The sequence below is a fragment of the Rhinopithecus roxellana genome, chromosome 15, assembly GCF_007565055.1.
Source record: "Rhinopithecus roxellana isolate Shanxi Qingling chromosome 15, ASM756505v1, whole genome shotgun sequence".
Taxonomy (NCBI): Eukaryota; Metazoa; Chordata; class Mammalia; order Primates; family Cercopithecidae; genus Rhinopithecus; species Rhinopithecus roxellana.
In genome coordinates this window covers 130,330,055-130,344,029 of record NC_044563.1, presented here as the reverse complement: position 1 = coordinate 130,344,029, position 13,975 = coordinate 130,330,055, and the positions used below count along the sequence as shown (strand labels likewise).

Genomic DNA, 13,975 nt, shown 5'->3' with positions numbered 1-13,975 from the left:
GATACTGAACTCATTCAACAAGAAAAATCAGTGAAATCCATGTTTTCACCATTCTAATTTTTATCTGATAAATCATTACATGTAATGCATTTAAATTTATTTTCAAAAAGCTGCTTTGTTGATTATACAACTCCTGGCTTTGTGGGAATGGATGGGGATGGATGTAATTAGAGAGGGAAACTAGACATAGGAACAAAGGGTAAGAATAAATAGGTGATAATTTGAATCCTTTAGTCACTTACTTTTATTGTATTGTTAATTATAGCAAATTTGAAGCATACACAAAAGCTGAATATGTTTAATCTACCCTCATATACCCAGCTTTAACAATTATCTTTTTCATAATCCTCCTCCTGTCCCTCTTGGAGTTCTCTAAAGCATATGTCAGATGTCATGTTTATTAGTTTAGACTGGAGTACAGTAGCATGATCATAGCTCACTGCAACCTTGATCTACCAGGCTCAAGTGATACTCCCACCTCAGCTTCTCCAGCAGCTGGGATGCAGGCGTGTACCCCCATGCCTGATTAGTTTTTATTTTACTTTATTTTTTATTATACTTTAAGTTCTAGGGTATATGTACAGAACATGCAGGTTTGTTACATAGGTATACATGTGCCATGGTGGTTTGCTGCATCCATCAACCCATCATCTACATTAGGTATTTCTCCTAATGCTGTCCCTCAATCTCCTACCTCCCGACAGGCCCTGATGTGTGATGTTCCTCTCCCTGTGTCCATTGTTCATCTCCCACTTATGAGTGAGAACATGCGGTGTTTGGGTTTCTGTTCCTGTTAGTTTGCTGAGAATGATGGTTTTCAGCTTTGTCCATGTCCCCGTGAGAAGTGGTGCTTTCAGGTTATTAAATATTAGGGTATTTCACTATTTGTCCGACACAAAGCAATCTGTCACTTCTGTGTCAGATACGAAGTAATTTTCATATTCAAACAGTCATTAATTTTAGTTCATTTTGTCAAAAGAAATGTTTACTATCTCTTGGTTCATACAATTAATTTTACTTTTAATAGAGTTCATAGATGATATCCATCAGTTTGATGTGATGAAAAGTCCTGGCGAGCAATATTGTAAAATAAAAACAGTGCAGCAGGGCAGATCTTGCAACCATTTTAACTTCACATCCCTTCTCTATAGATTTCCCAGCCGTGAATTGGGTTCTTCAGTTTGATTGTCCTGAGGATGCCAACACATATATTCACAGAGCGGGTAGAACTGCCAGGTAGGTGTACTGACTAATTTCTTTTCTTTTACTGCTATCTAAATAACAAAACTGCTTTCCCAACTGCAGATAAACGAAGAAAGCAATTCAGATAAGTGAGTGCTGATTTGGCATTTCATGGTATGAGTTGATAGCAACTTGACAGTTACTGTAAATCTTTATGACTAAGACTTGATTAGTGCTGCAAAAAATCCATAAGAATCTTATTTTAGTTTGTTTTAACTTTCTTGTGCTTTACTTTTCAGCAAAACTGCTCACTGAAAGTCATCTCATTGAATCCTAATGACCTGTCAGGTCTAGGACTGCAGTAGTCTTCACTTATCCTCAGGGGTTATGTTCCAAGGTTTCAGTGTATGCCTGAAAACTCAGTACCAAGCCCAATATACGCTATGTTTTTTCAATCTAGTAACTGAGACAGCTAAGTAACTAACAAGCGGGGTCTTGAGCTTGCATATGCTGGACAAAGGGATGATTCACATCGTAGGCAGGACATAGTGGATGGTGTGACATTTTATCAGGCTACTCAGAAGGGTGAGCAATTTAAAACTTAGGAATTGTTTATTTCTTGAATTTTCCATTTAATATTTTTTGGGCCTGGTTAACTGTGGGTAACTGAAACTACAGAAAGCGAAACCACAGATACGGGGTCGGGGGGACTACTTACTGTATTATTAAATCCCTATTTTCAGATGAGGAAACTGGATCTTTGGGCAGTTAAACAATTTGTTCAAAGATCCACAGAGCCAGGATTTGAACCCAGGCAGTCTGGCTCATCTAGTCTAGATCTCGTGCTCTTACCTTCGAAAGTATAGGCTAATAAGAGGCTAAGTGATTTGGAATCATAGATAACTCTTTTTCCTTTCTTCCTAGTTCTGGAAATAGAGACATTGCTGAAGACCACCCCCTATCTCTCCTCTTTCCTATACTCTCCAATTTCCCCCCAAAATATCCTATGTTTGCTCAAGAGGTATGAGGAACTGTCTAGAAAAGAACTTAGTAGGCTGGGCACTGTGGCTCACACCTGTAATCCCAGCCCTTTGGAAGGCCGAGGTGGGCGGATCATGAGGTCAGGAGTTCAAGACTAGCCTGAGAAACATGGTGAAATCCTGTCTCTACTAAAAATGCAAAAAAATCAGCCGGGAGTGGTTGTGCGCGCCTGTAGTCCCAGCTACTCGGGAGACTGAGGCAGGAGAATCACTTGAACCCGGGAGGCGGAGGTTGCAGTGAGCTGAGATTGCACCACTGCGTTCCAGGCTGGGCGACAGAGTGATGCTCTGTCTCAAAAACAACAAAACGTAGTAAAGTCAGTCATTTGGGATTAAGTGGCATAGAAAGGGATCTGAATGAATCAAAAAGGATTACACAATCTATCATTGCTATTAAGCTCTAGCAGTGAAGCTGGGAGGTATATGTTCTTGGTAGAATTGTAAATGGTTAACATTTTTCTAGATAGCATATGGTAATACTTATCAACAACCTTAGAGTTGTTCTTTTTGTCTTAGTAATTCCACATCCAGCAATGGATCTTAAGAAAATAGAGAGATGAATAAAGCTTCAATATACATTTGTCTTGTTGATGTTTGTAGTGTTTAAGAATTGGAATTTATTATGCTGTTTAGATTATGATTAATTGTGGTTAGCCACGGATGGACTGTTTCTTCAGTTTTACATTTTTGTTCTATTTTCTTATCAAAACTGGATGATTGGGTGTTTATCATATGGATTCCAGGACTGGTCTAACTGGACCAACGGTTGCTTCCAATTTCAAGCCACAAACTCTTCTCAAAACTTTCCCGGGGATGTCAGGATCTTCAGGCCCTAGCACAGACTGTCCTGTCTGGCAGGCTTGCTTTACCACCTGCCCTGTGCCCACTTCAGCAAGTGGCCCCAAGTATGAAAGTGTACTCTATCCCTTGTTTACCTAGGAAGTCCCCTTGGAGTTGAGTTCTTTTAGATTTCAATACATTTATATTTTTTGGGTAGCTTTGAAGAAAAAATTTTTTTGTTTGTTTTTATGTGGTCACATTTTGTTTCAGCTGAAGTGAAGGTTTTTTGTCTTTTTATAGCCTAGCAAGAAATAGATCTGTTTAAAATTCTATTTAATTTTCATAAGATGTTTGAATGTTTGTTTTTTTTTTTTTTTTTTTTGATTGGTTCATGTTTATCCTGTGGGCCATCTTTAAACATGGTTTATAATAAAAATGCACTCAAATTAAATGTGCTGCTTTTCACCAGCATGAAAGAAGGGAGAGAACAGTATAATAGTGAAAGACTATTTAAAAATAGGATTTTTTTTTTTTTATACTTTAGGTTCTAGGGTACATGTGCACAATGTGCAGGTTTGTTACATATGTATACATGTGCCATGTTGGTGTGCTGCACCCATTAACTCGTCATTTACATTAGGTATATCTCCTAATGCTATCCCTCCCCTGTCCCTGCTCCCCACAACAGGCCCCGGTGTGTGATGCTCCCCTTCCTGTGTCCAAGTGATCTCATTGTTCAATTCCCACCTATGAGTGAGAACATGCGGTGTTTGGTTTTCTGTTCTTGCGATAGTTTGCTGAGAAAAATAAGATTTATGTATTAGCGGGTTCAAAAGTAAGTCTTAATTGGAATTGATGATGTAGTTTTAAACAAGCAATACAGTTAGGATTGGATTTTGTATATGATGTCATTGTACATTTGCACAAACTTGCTTTTAGAATTTTTTTTCTTATTGGAACTAAGTAAAATGGGACATGGGTAGAATAGTTGCCTGTTCTCTTCTCCATTTTTATGAGGGGGTAGTTGGTGCCTCATTGGTCTTTAATGTATTAAGTACATGGTTTTTGTTTTGTTTTTTTGAGACAGAGTCTCGGTCTGTCACCCAGGCTGGAGTGCAGTGGTGCGATCTTAGCTCACTGCAACCTCCGCCTCCGGGGTTCAAGTGATTCTCCTGCCTCAGCCTCCTCCCAGGTAGCTGGGACTATAGGCACCCGCCACCACACCTGCCTAATTTTTGTATTTTTAGTGGAGATGGAATTTCACCGTGTTGGCCAGGTTGGTCTTGAACTCCTGACCTCAAGTGATCTGCCCGCCTCAGCCTCCCAAAGTGTTGGGATTACAGGTGTGAGCCACTGTGCCTGACGAGTACATGTTTTGATTGTCATTCATAGTGAGTATTTTGGGAGGTCATCAGTGGTGGTCGGTGGAATGACCTTCTCCACGGTATAATTCTCCTCAGTAAATGTGTAGTGTAAATTGGTACGTGTACCTGTGCACATATCTGCATTCTGTGCTCCTGTGGGCCTCTGGATAGGCAAGGTTGGATATGGTGTCTCACAAGTGCATTGGGCCAGGGGTGTGGGAGCTTTTTATTTTTATTTTTTCTTTTCCTTTTTGATATCTTTAATATAATGTGTTCTTTAATGTGATTATTTTGATATGTATTACATACTTTTTAGATGTCCCAGTGGTATTGTTGGGGACAGGGCAGACTGATTTCTAAATAGAATACATTTAGCAGTAAAATTCTCCCTATATGAAGATTATTGGACATGTCAATATAAATCAGGAAAAGATTCTAGAGGGGGGAATATCTCAAGGTTCTTGGTTCCTAGAGAAGTTGATGAAAATTTTATGTAGTTGAAAATGCCGTGGTGAACATTAAATTGGGTCTTAATGACTGTGGAGATGAAGAGGAGTTAGAACAACATCACATTATTGTGTCTGAAGAGAGAGAATACTAATCTGAAAAAAATGTTTTAATGTAATTTTTAATGTGGTCATTAACTTTTAAAGCACAAGCCTATTTGACCTTTTGTAACCAATTAAAAATATTTTTACTGGACTATTTTAGATGTATAGTTAGTGGAAAGGTTTAGCATATATAATGCTTTTTTTTTTTTTTTCTGGCAGTTTAAAAGTTGCCAATAATGGGCTTAAAGATAATTAGAAAGTTTTGTGGGCCATGAGACTGAATAATTGAATTGAATAAAGGCTAAATTAAAATTTGAATCTAATTAAAATCCTGTGTATTCGGCTGTAATTAAAACCAAGTTGCCAGATAGTGTTTGCTTTTGGAATTGAACTATAATATATCGACATAGGAAAACAAAATCATTAGCAAAATAGCTAAGATTTGGGGAATCTTTTTTTTTTCCTTCTTATTTTAGCTAAAAAAGTGATTTGGGTACTTTTGCCTTGACGTACCTAATTCTGTATTAATTAATTTTACCTTTCTAAATTCCTTTTGATCTGTAGCAGTTGAGAAATTTCCCTGCATTTTCCTTAACCATCACACCCCTTTTAACAAAATGGTCTCCTTTAGAGATAAGTGAACCCAGGTATATGAATATAGTTTTATAATGCTGTATCCTGTGATACATTCTACCACTTTAAAAAGCAATTCTCTTTAGGGCTTATAGTTTTTTTGGTACAAAACCAAGCTATTCCAGTTTTTATAAAAATGTCCAGTTGAAAGTAGAAAATATTTGGGAATGGAAAATAGACATCAGGTATTCTCAATTTAAAAAAATGTTTTTCTAGCCGGGCGCGGTGGCGGGCGCTTGTAGTCCCAGCTACTCGGAGGCTGAGGCGGGAGAATGGCGGGAACCCGGGAGGCGGAGCTTGCAGTGAGCCGAGATCGCGCCACTGCACTCCAGCCTGGGCGACACAGCGAGACTCCGTCTCAAAAAAAAAAAAAAAAAAAAAAAAAAAAAAAAAAAAAATAAAAAAATGTTTTTATTTGGGGAGGGTGGGGAAGGGTTGTGGGTAGAAGATGGGCATTCATATATAACTATTTTTTTTCCCCCAGAATAGTGGAAGATAAAATAATTTCAGCAATATTCTACTTTAGCCTTATTTGCCTGGCTACGTTTTGTGGTGCTCAGAAATTTGTAACATAAGGAGCAGAATGTGATTCCACTAGGGGACAGCAGAGGCCAAACCTTAGCATTGCACACTCACCGGTAGCAGCTTAGATCTTAGAAAAGAGGAAGATGGCCACTAGTTAAAATCTGTAATAACTTGTGAAGAGTTCATGGCTGGTTGTGGGAGAATACTGGTACTTTGTGGAATAGCTAATGACAATTTTTTAAATAGTGTCTTTAATTGGTTTGTGAATTGAAATAATAAAAGTAAAAAGACAATTTTCATGAGCATTTACTTTCCAAGGGTTACCATGTGTACCTTAGATATAAGATAGAAGCAATCTTTGTTAGTGAAAATGATTTCTTTCATTCCTTTAGCTTACATTTGTGAAGGTCTACAGTCTGCTCCTTGTAGATAGTGGCTGATGCTTCTTTACATGACCTTCTGCCTTTGTTGGTATCTAAGATTTAAAGGTTGCATAAAAGGTCACAGCAAATTTATTTTGCATCTTGAAGCAGTGAGGAGCTGGGGGAGAATATAGCCAGTATGGCTGTAGGAGTAGATAAGGAGGGCTGATATTTCTTAGGAGTCTGTTTCCCAGGCATCCCTTGGGAATATTTCTTAGGAGTCTATTTCCCAGGTATCCCTTGGGAATAGGGGTGCCCCCCCACATTATTCTCCTGTCTAGTCAATACAGCAGGCAGAGTGTTCCTTCTAAAACATAAGTCGGATTATATCACTCCTCTGATGGTATACCATTTCACTCAGAGTGAAAGCCAATGGCCCCCGGGCCTAAACTATTAATCCCTTTCCCTCCAGTTTCCTAGTATTCTCCCCTTGTTCTCTGTGCTCCATACTGGTCTTGCTGTTTCTTGTATGTGCCAGGCATGCTTTTGCCGGTAGGGCCTTTGTACTGGCGCTCTGTCTTTTCTGCTGGAATGCATTTTCCTCAAGTATCCACATCCTGTCTTCCTTACCCTCCCCTACCACTCCTTTTTACCCGGCTCGACATTCCTTTTTCCAAAGTCCTTTATCACCTTCAAATATACTAGAATATTTACTTAGCGTATTTTTACATTGCTTTTCACCTTGATTGTAAGTTCCATAAAGGCAGCAATGTTTGTCTAGTATACTGATATACCCTAAGTGCTTAGAACAGGACCTGACATGTAGTTAGACATTTGAGATAGTGATTCAGACTCATGAATCAGATCTTACCTAATATGTTAATTATCCTAATATGTTAATTTATTGTTGTGTAACAAATTGACTTATGGCCTGGTGGCTTAAAGCAGTAACCATTTATTATCGCAATAACCATTTATTATCTTGCAGCTTCTGTGGGTCAGGAACCCAGCCAGTGTGGTTCATCTGGGTCCTCTGGATCTCAGTCTATCACAAGGCTGTAATGAAGGTGTCACATGGTCATTTAAGGTTCAACTAGGGTTGCATTCATTCTCAGATTTATTCACATAGTTGTTTCCAGATTCATTTCCTCCTTGGCTGTTGGTCAGAGGCATCTCTCAGTTCCTTTTCATGTGGTCTTCTTCACAGGATAGCCACAACATGGTAACTGACCTCTTCAGAGAGGGCAGATGATAACTGAGGGAGAGGAAGATAAAGCAGTAATGTCTTTCATGACCTAGACTTGGAAGTCGCAGTCCATCTTTCATGTAACATCCCGGTGGTTGCATGTCAGTTTTATTCCTTGTTGGGGAACTACACAAGGGTGTTAATACCAGGAGGTGCAGATTATTGGGAGTTGTTTTATAAGCTGCCTACCACACCCAACATTGAATTTTACCACTGATTACAAGGATAAAAGCAATCCTGAGGTAGAGGTGAAATAGGAAGAGGTGTGGGATCTCCATTATAGCTCCCTGGTTATTTTCTTGCCAAATTAGGGCAACCTCTGACCCAGGTTAACATAGAAGGCTCTAAATAATGTGTAGCTTAGATGGACACTTGCATAGATGGACTATTTGTATACTTGGTTACAAAGCCCACCAGAGAAGCATACTTTCAAATCCATAAATTGTGAACAGCCGTGGTACATCCTATTAAAAGCCTCTCATAGGTGAGAACTCTCACCTAGCAAATGTTTGTTTCCCTGGAGATCTGTCATTAATGTTTTCTCGGAGATTTGACCATATCACTTTTATTGGGGTGTAGAGAGCGCAGGGCATCCTCTTTCCTACCTCCCACCCCTGTACTGCACAGAGAATGAGTCGACTGTGGTTTAGCCTTTTACTTCCCAAACTCAGTAAATATTTGTATGAATGAACTCTAGCTCATCAAACAACTCATGAAAGAGGTTCTCGTATTAGGAAACTCTTTCTCAGTGACTTTAAGGTAGATTATGTCTACAATTTCTCAGTTTAGTGAGTACCAGGCCTGGGATTTATGCTTAGGTCTTTCTGACTCTAGAACTCATTCTTGCCAGTTGTGCCCTGATCCAGCTGTTTACATCTAATGGATTACATCTAATGGAGCAGCCCTGCTGCTCCCATGCAGGGCTTCTAGAATGCATGAGAGCCAGTTACTGGGAGAAGAAAGGTAGATGTCTTTAAATTTGTTGACATTTGTGGTCATGAAGACAAACTAAGAGTGTATGCGTTTTCTTTCTTTGGACTATGAGAGATAGACATCCTGTAGTTGTTCCATCACTGCCTTTAGAAAGTCAGGAATGTGAGGTTTGAATTTGACTTTGTCACCTAATGACCATGTACCCTTGGACAAGTCTTTAACTTCTCTAAGCCTCGGCTTGTTCTCTGGTAAAATGGGGTTAATCGTATCTAACTCTGTTATTTCCTGGAAGGATAATTTTAGGTAGTATCAGTACTGCTTTCATTTGAGGTTTCTTTTTATTCTTAATCTGTTACAATTTAGCCTTTTTTTTAAAAAAAAAAAAAAAATCTTTTCTGGAGACAAAGTTGATAGGATTTAATGATTTCTACCCTTTCTCTGTGAACCCCATAAATCCTTGTTCTTAATCAGTTTGCTAGAAGCTTTCCATGCAATATGTATTAGCCAGCTTGGTTTCTTTCTAATTACTTACGGTGAACTTCATTTGTCACTGTTGGGCCTGACATGGTATACCTGTGTGTTATTTGAGGTCTTACGGTGTAGATGACTTTCTTTTCCCCAGAATATTTCCAAACCTGTTCTTTTTTCCTTTTTTAAATCTAGTGTAGAATCTTCAGACATTCTGTAAGTCAGAGATAACCTTTTTCCTGGAATAAGCTCTCCTTTGTACCATGTTGTGCAGGAGGAACAGAACAGTTGGACTCAGATCCCTTATGGCTGTCTTTCTGCATGTGCATAACAGACTGCACTGTTCTCCCCCAGTGACGTGAAATCTTGGGGATGGTTGTCACAGGTAAGGCTGAGGTACAGGGAGAATAGAAGGAGATACAGGGCAGGAAAAAGAGAGGACTGTGCAATAGTAGAGCGTAACCAACAAATGTCTCCCTTTCTCCACCTCTTGATTGTTGTATTGTGAGCAGTGACTAGCAAATCAGTAGTCAGAGTTGTAGTTTTAGATCCTAAAGGGACATAAATCAGTCAATTGTATAATGTAGAAATAAGAAAATGTAGTAAATAGTGATTTATTTTATCTGAAGTTACACAGCTAATAGTATAACAGGACTAGAACCCAGTTCTTTTGACTAAATCTGGTGTTTTTTTTTTTTTTTTGGTGACTGAGTCTTGCTCTATTGCTCAGGCTGGAGTGCAGTGGCGTGATCTTGGCTCACTGCAACCTCCGCCTCCTGGGTTCAAGTGATTCTCTTGTCTCAGCCCCCCAAGTAGCTAGAACTACAGGGTGCGCCACCACACCTGGCTAATTTTTGTACTTTTAGTAGAGATGGGGTTTTACCATGTTGGCCAGGCTGGGCTTCAACTCCTGACCAGTGATCCATCTGCCTGGTATCCCAAAGTGCTGGGGTTACAGGCGTGAGCCACCGTGCCTGGTCAAGTCTAGAGTTTTATCTGCTAATAAAGCTTCTAGTGTTCACTCACAAATATTTGTTGTACATGTGTTAAGGACACATGACAAATGTATACATGTCCTCAAATTTAATAATCAAGATAAGGAAGATAAGGAAATATACTAATATTAGTAGTGCTAGGATGTATGTTAAATGAGGTAGGAGTGAAACAAAAGATGTAGGTCTTAAAAGCATTGTTTTTTAAAAAACTTATTTTTAATAACGTGTATTACAAAAATAATGCTTATTCACTATACAGATTCTAGAGTAGACTATAATGACAAAACAATTAAAGTCACCTAAAATCCACCACTTAGAAATGTTTTTTTCTTGTACATCTGTGTATAATTTTTCTAGTTACAAAAATGGGATTGTTATAAATAAACTTTCTGTAACCTGACTTGTAACATGGAGAACCAGGCTAAGAGAACTGAGGGTGGCTAGGCAGTTGTGAATGGCATATCACAGACCATGGTAGGATGATAGTGGAAAGGATGAATGAGCAAAGTTTAAGGGACAATTAAAGACCCAACTAGAATGGAGTTGATGTGTTGGAGAATCTGAGTTTGAGTAGTTAAAGATTATTAGCTCATGGGTAGAAGGCAAATTATTGCCAGAATGGCAGGGCTTTTTTCCTGCCTCTGGCTCTAGTTTGTTTGAAGGTTATTTCAGGGGAAGAATTACCTTGTATACCCAAGCCAATGGTCTGGATTCCTGTTTTAACTAGAAATACTAGTGAGCTGCAGGATGTGGAGATAAGCTTCCTGATATCAGCTAGACAATCATGACCAATCTGTTGAGTATTCTTGTTTCTGGAGGGAATCCTGATATAACTGAAAAAGTAGTGGATTTAGAAGTTTAAAGTCTCTGATATTTAGTAAGTAGCTGATTTTAGGCCAACCTCCTGGGCTCTCAGGAATACTATTTTGTATTGCTACTTCCTGCTGGTTGCTTGCTTTTAAGATCTGCAAATTTATATATTAATACAAAAAAATTCTTCATAAGTTTGGAAGAGCTGCATAAATTCAGTATTGATACTGATGGCGAAAATGAAATTTTGTTTCAGATGCTTTTTATCAGGTGGCTAGACTGTCTCTTAAAATAATTTGTCATGGTGACTAGTTAATAATACTGTATTGTATTCTTGAAAAATGCTGACAGTGGATGTTAAATGTTCTCTACACAAAAATGATAACTCTGTGAGGTGATACATATTTTAATTAGCTAGACTTAACTATTCCACAATGTGTATATACTCTAAGACATCATGTTGTACATGATAAATACAGTTTATCAATTTGAAATAAATATGTTTTGAAAACAAATATGTCTAAATGTAGTTTTGAAGTGTAGATCTTTTTTTTGTTTTGAGACGGAGTCTCGCTCTGTTTGCAGGCTGGAGTGCAGTGGTGTGATCTCTGCTCACTGCAATGTCTGCCTCCTAGGTGCAAATGATTCTCCTGCCTCAGCCTCTCCAGTAGCTGGGACTATAGGCATGTGCCACCATGCGCAGCTAATTTTTGTATTTTTAGTAGAGTTGAGGTTTCACCATGTTGGCCAGGATGGTCTCGATCTCTTGGCCTCGTGATCTACCTGCCTCAGCCGCCCAAAGTGCTGGATTACAGGCGTGAGCCACCGTGCCTGGCCTAAAGTGTAGATCTTATGAAGAACGCTTATTTCTTATGTGTTTAGCCTTGGGCCTTGAATATTGCTTTTGAAATCTAAAAGCTCACTCATGGGTAAATAGACTGTATTCTTGCAAGCATTTTTTTAAAAAGTGAAATGTACTTATGCCTTCTTTTAAAAAGTGCTTTTATTCTAGAATAAAAGCTTACTGGGGAACTTTTGGTATTAGCGTGTGGGAGATAACTTGTGGTTTATGTTGTTTCAGGGAAAAGATGTGTGTAATGTAAAATAGGTAAAATGGCCAATGATCTTTTTAATGGGTACTTGCCTTATGGATTTGACTTTGGGTATTTTCCATTTTCCATTTTCCATTGGGAGTCTTTTTCTTCTAAAATTCCGCTGTTGCTATTTGTCTTAACCTTGTGTAGCCTTCTACATATATTCTGTTAGCTGAGGCTTTAAAAGGTTTGATCATGGGCCCTTTGTGACTTTAGTCCTGACTCATCCTCCCAGGTTCTCCCTGGGAATGAGTAGATGAGATGAACAGAGGTGTGACTAGCCTTATTATTCCTTTCTAGGAGTCCGTTGGAACATGAGAGAACATTGAGTGAATGCCTTTTTGATCTCCTAGGTTCTCTTACCTCTTTGCCACAGTTCTTGCCCTATGTAGATTTGTGGGCCTATTTATTTCATCTTGCCATCCCTGAACTTGAATGTAGAGTATTAAAAGGGTTGACTGTTGCGTAGCCCTCAACGCACTGTTCTCCTCCTTCCTAATGGTTCCAGACAGAATAAGCCTTTCTACTTCTGAAGGTAATTCGCTTAACCTCAAGAGTCTGGCTGCCTCAAGGGCATTTTGGAAGTATACTGCTTAGGAGTTAGCATTAACTGATTCCTGTCCTCTTTGGACCTGTAATCTTTCCTTGGTGGAGTCTGGGAGCTTCAGACATAACGTCTCTCCATTAACTTGTCTGCTCAGTGTGTCACCTCACTGCTTCATGTAGTAGTAAATGCTGCCTTCACACATGGTTTGGTCCCATACTGCTTAGGGGTCTGCTTTAAATTCATAATTTTTTTTAGTGAACGAAGATGAAGTGAGTCATATTATTCTGTGTTAAAATACTATGAGGAAGGTATTTGGTACTAGTCTTTCAGTTCTAAACAGATAATTGGTGAAAGTAGTAAATTGTATGTTCAGCATCACTCTGTCCCCTCTGTTGACTAGAAAAGCAAGTAGGCATGAAGAAGATGAAAGTATCCAATGGACTCTCGAATGGTGCCTTAGCCCATGGAAAACTCGACTACCCCATCTATATCCCTTCCCCTAATGTCAGATTAATTCCTAATTATTCTTTAGGTCTCAGTTTAGATGTTAGTTTCTCCAGGAGTGCCACCTCTTAGTATGTCAAAGCCAGTTTTTCCTTCCAGAATTTGATGATAAAATTCTACTTACCTGTTGGTGGTATTCAGTCTCTGTATGCAGAGACATTCTGGGGCCTCTGAAAACAGGCTCTAATGTACCTTTCTAGCAATCTTTCCTGCTGTTTGTGTACCCTGGCTTCAGTGGAATTTCTCTTTTTCTTGTTCACTCTTTAATACATTTTCTTTGTATTTTCTGGCTTCCACTCCCTTGTTTATGCCATTCTCCTCCTTTGTAGTACCTTATTCTCTTCACCACTTTAGATGCTAATGACTTCTGGCTGCATGGATGGTTTAGTCCAGTACTGCCCAGGGGGATAGCTTTAAACTCTTTTCCATCTTCAAGGCCCACCTGAAATTTCATTTCATACTCTGTGACATATTTTTGTTTTTCTCTGGCTAACCCCGAGTGGCCTCTTTTCCTTTCTGAGTTGGTGGTGTTTATTGCCTGTGGTTGTCCTTTTGCATCTACTTATTTACTGTTTTGTGACTGTTCTCTTGACTCTTGCCTGTGTGTTTGTTTTTTCTGGTTAACAGGAACATTAGATCACTGGAGACAGGGATTTTCATCTTCTGTTTCTTTATGTTCTTTACAGTTTATGCCCACAACAAAGTTTCTCAGTAAAAGGTTTATTTGCTCCTCACATTTTACAGTATGAATCCTGGTGAGAGTGTTTTGAGATTTTTTCTTCTTTTTATTTAAAAAATTTCTCCAAGTATCCAATTGTGTTCTCTGTTTTACTGCTTGTATGTAATGGCTGACATTAAGGTATTGGGAAAATCTGTATGCAAGTAGCACAAGAAGCTTAGTAACTACAGGATGTTTTGTGGCCCATGTCAGTACAAATTTC

General features: G+C 38.9%; 1 protein-coding gene across 1 annotated transcript in view; it reads left to right on the top strand.

The window, feature by feature from the left end:
- DDX10 (DEAD-box helicase 10) overlaps window positions 1-13,975 on the top strand; it is a 283,829-nt gene that overhangs the window by 27,596 nt on the left and 242,258 nt on the right. Inside the window, exon 9 of the mRNA XM_010371338.2 lies at window positions 1,152-1,236. Coding sequence (XP_010369640.1) covers window positions 1,152-1,236 — 85 coding nt within the window. The remainder of the gene's footprint in view (window positions 1-1,151; window positions 1,237-13,975) is intronic.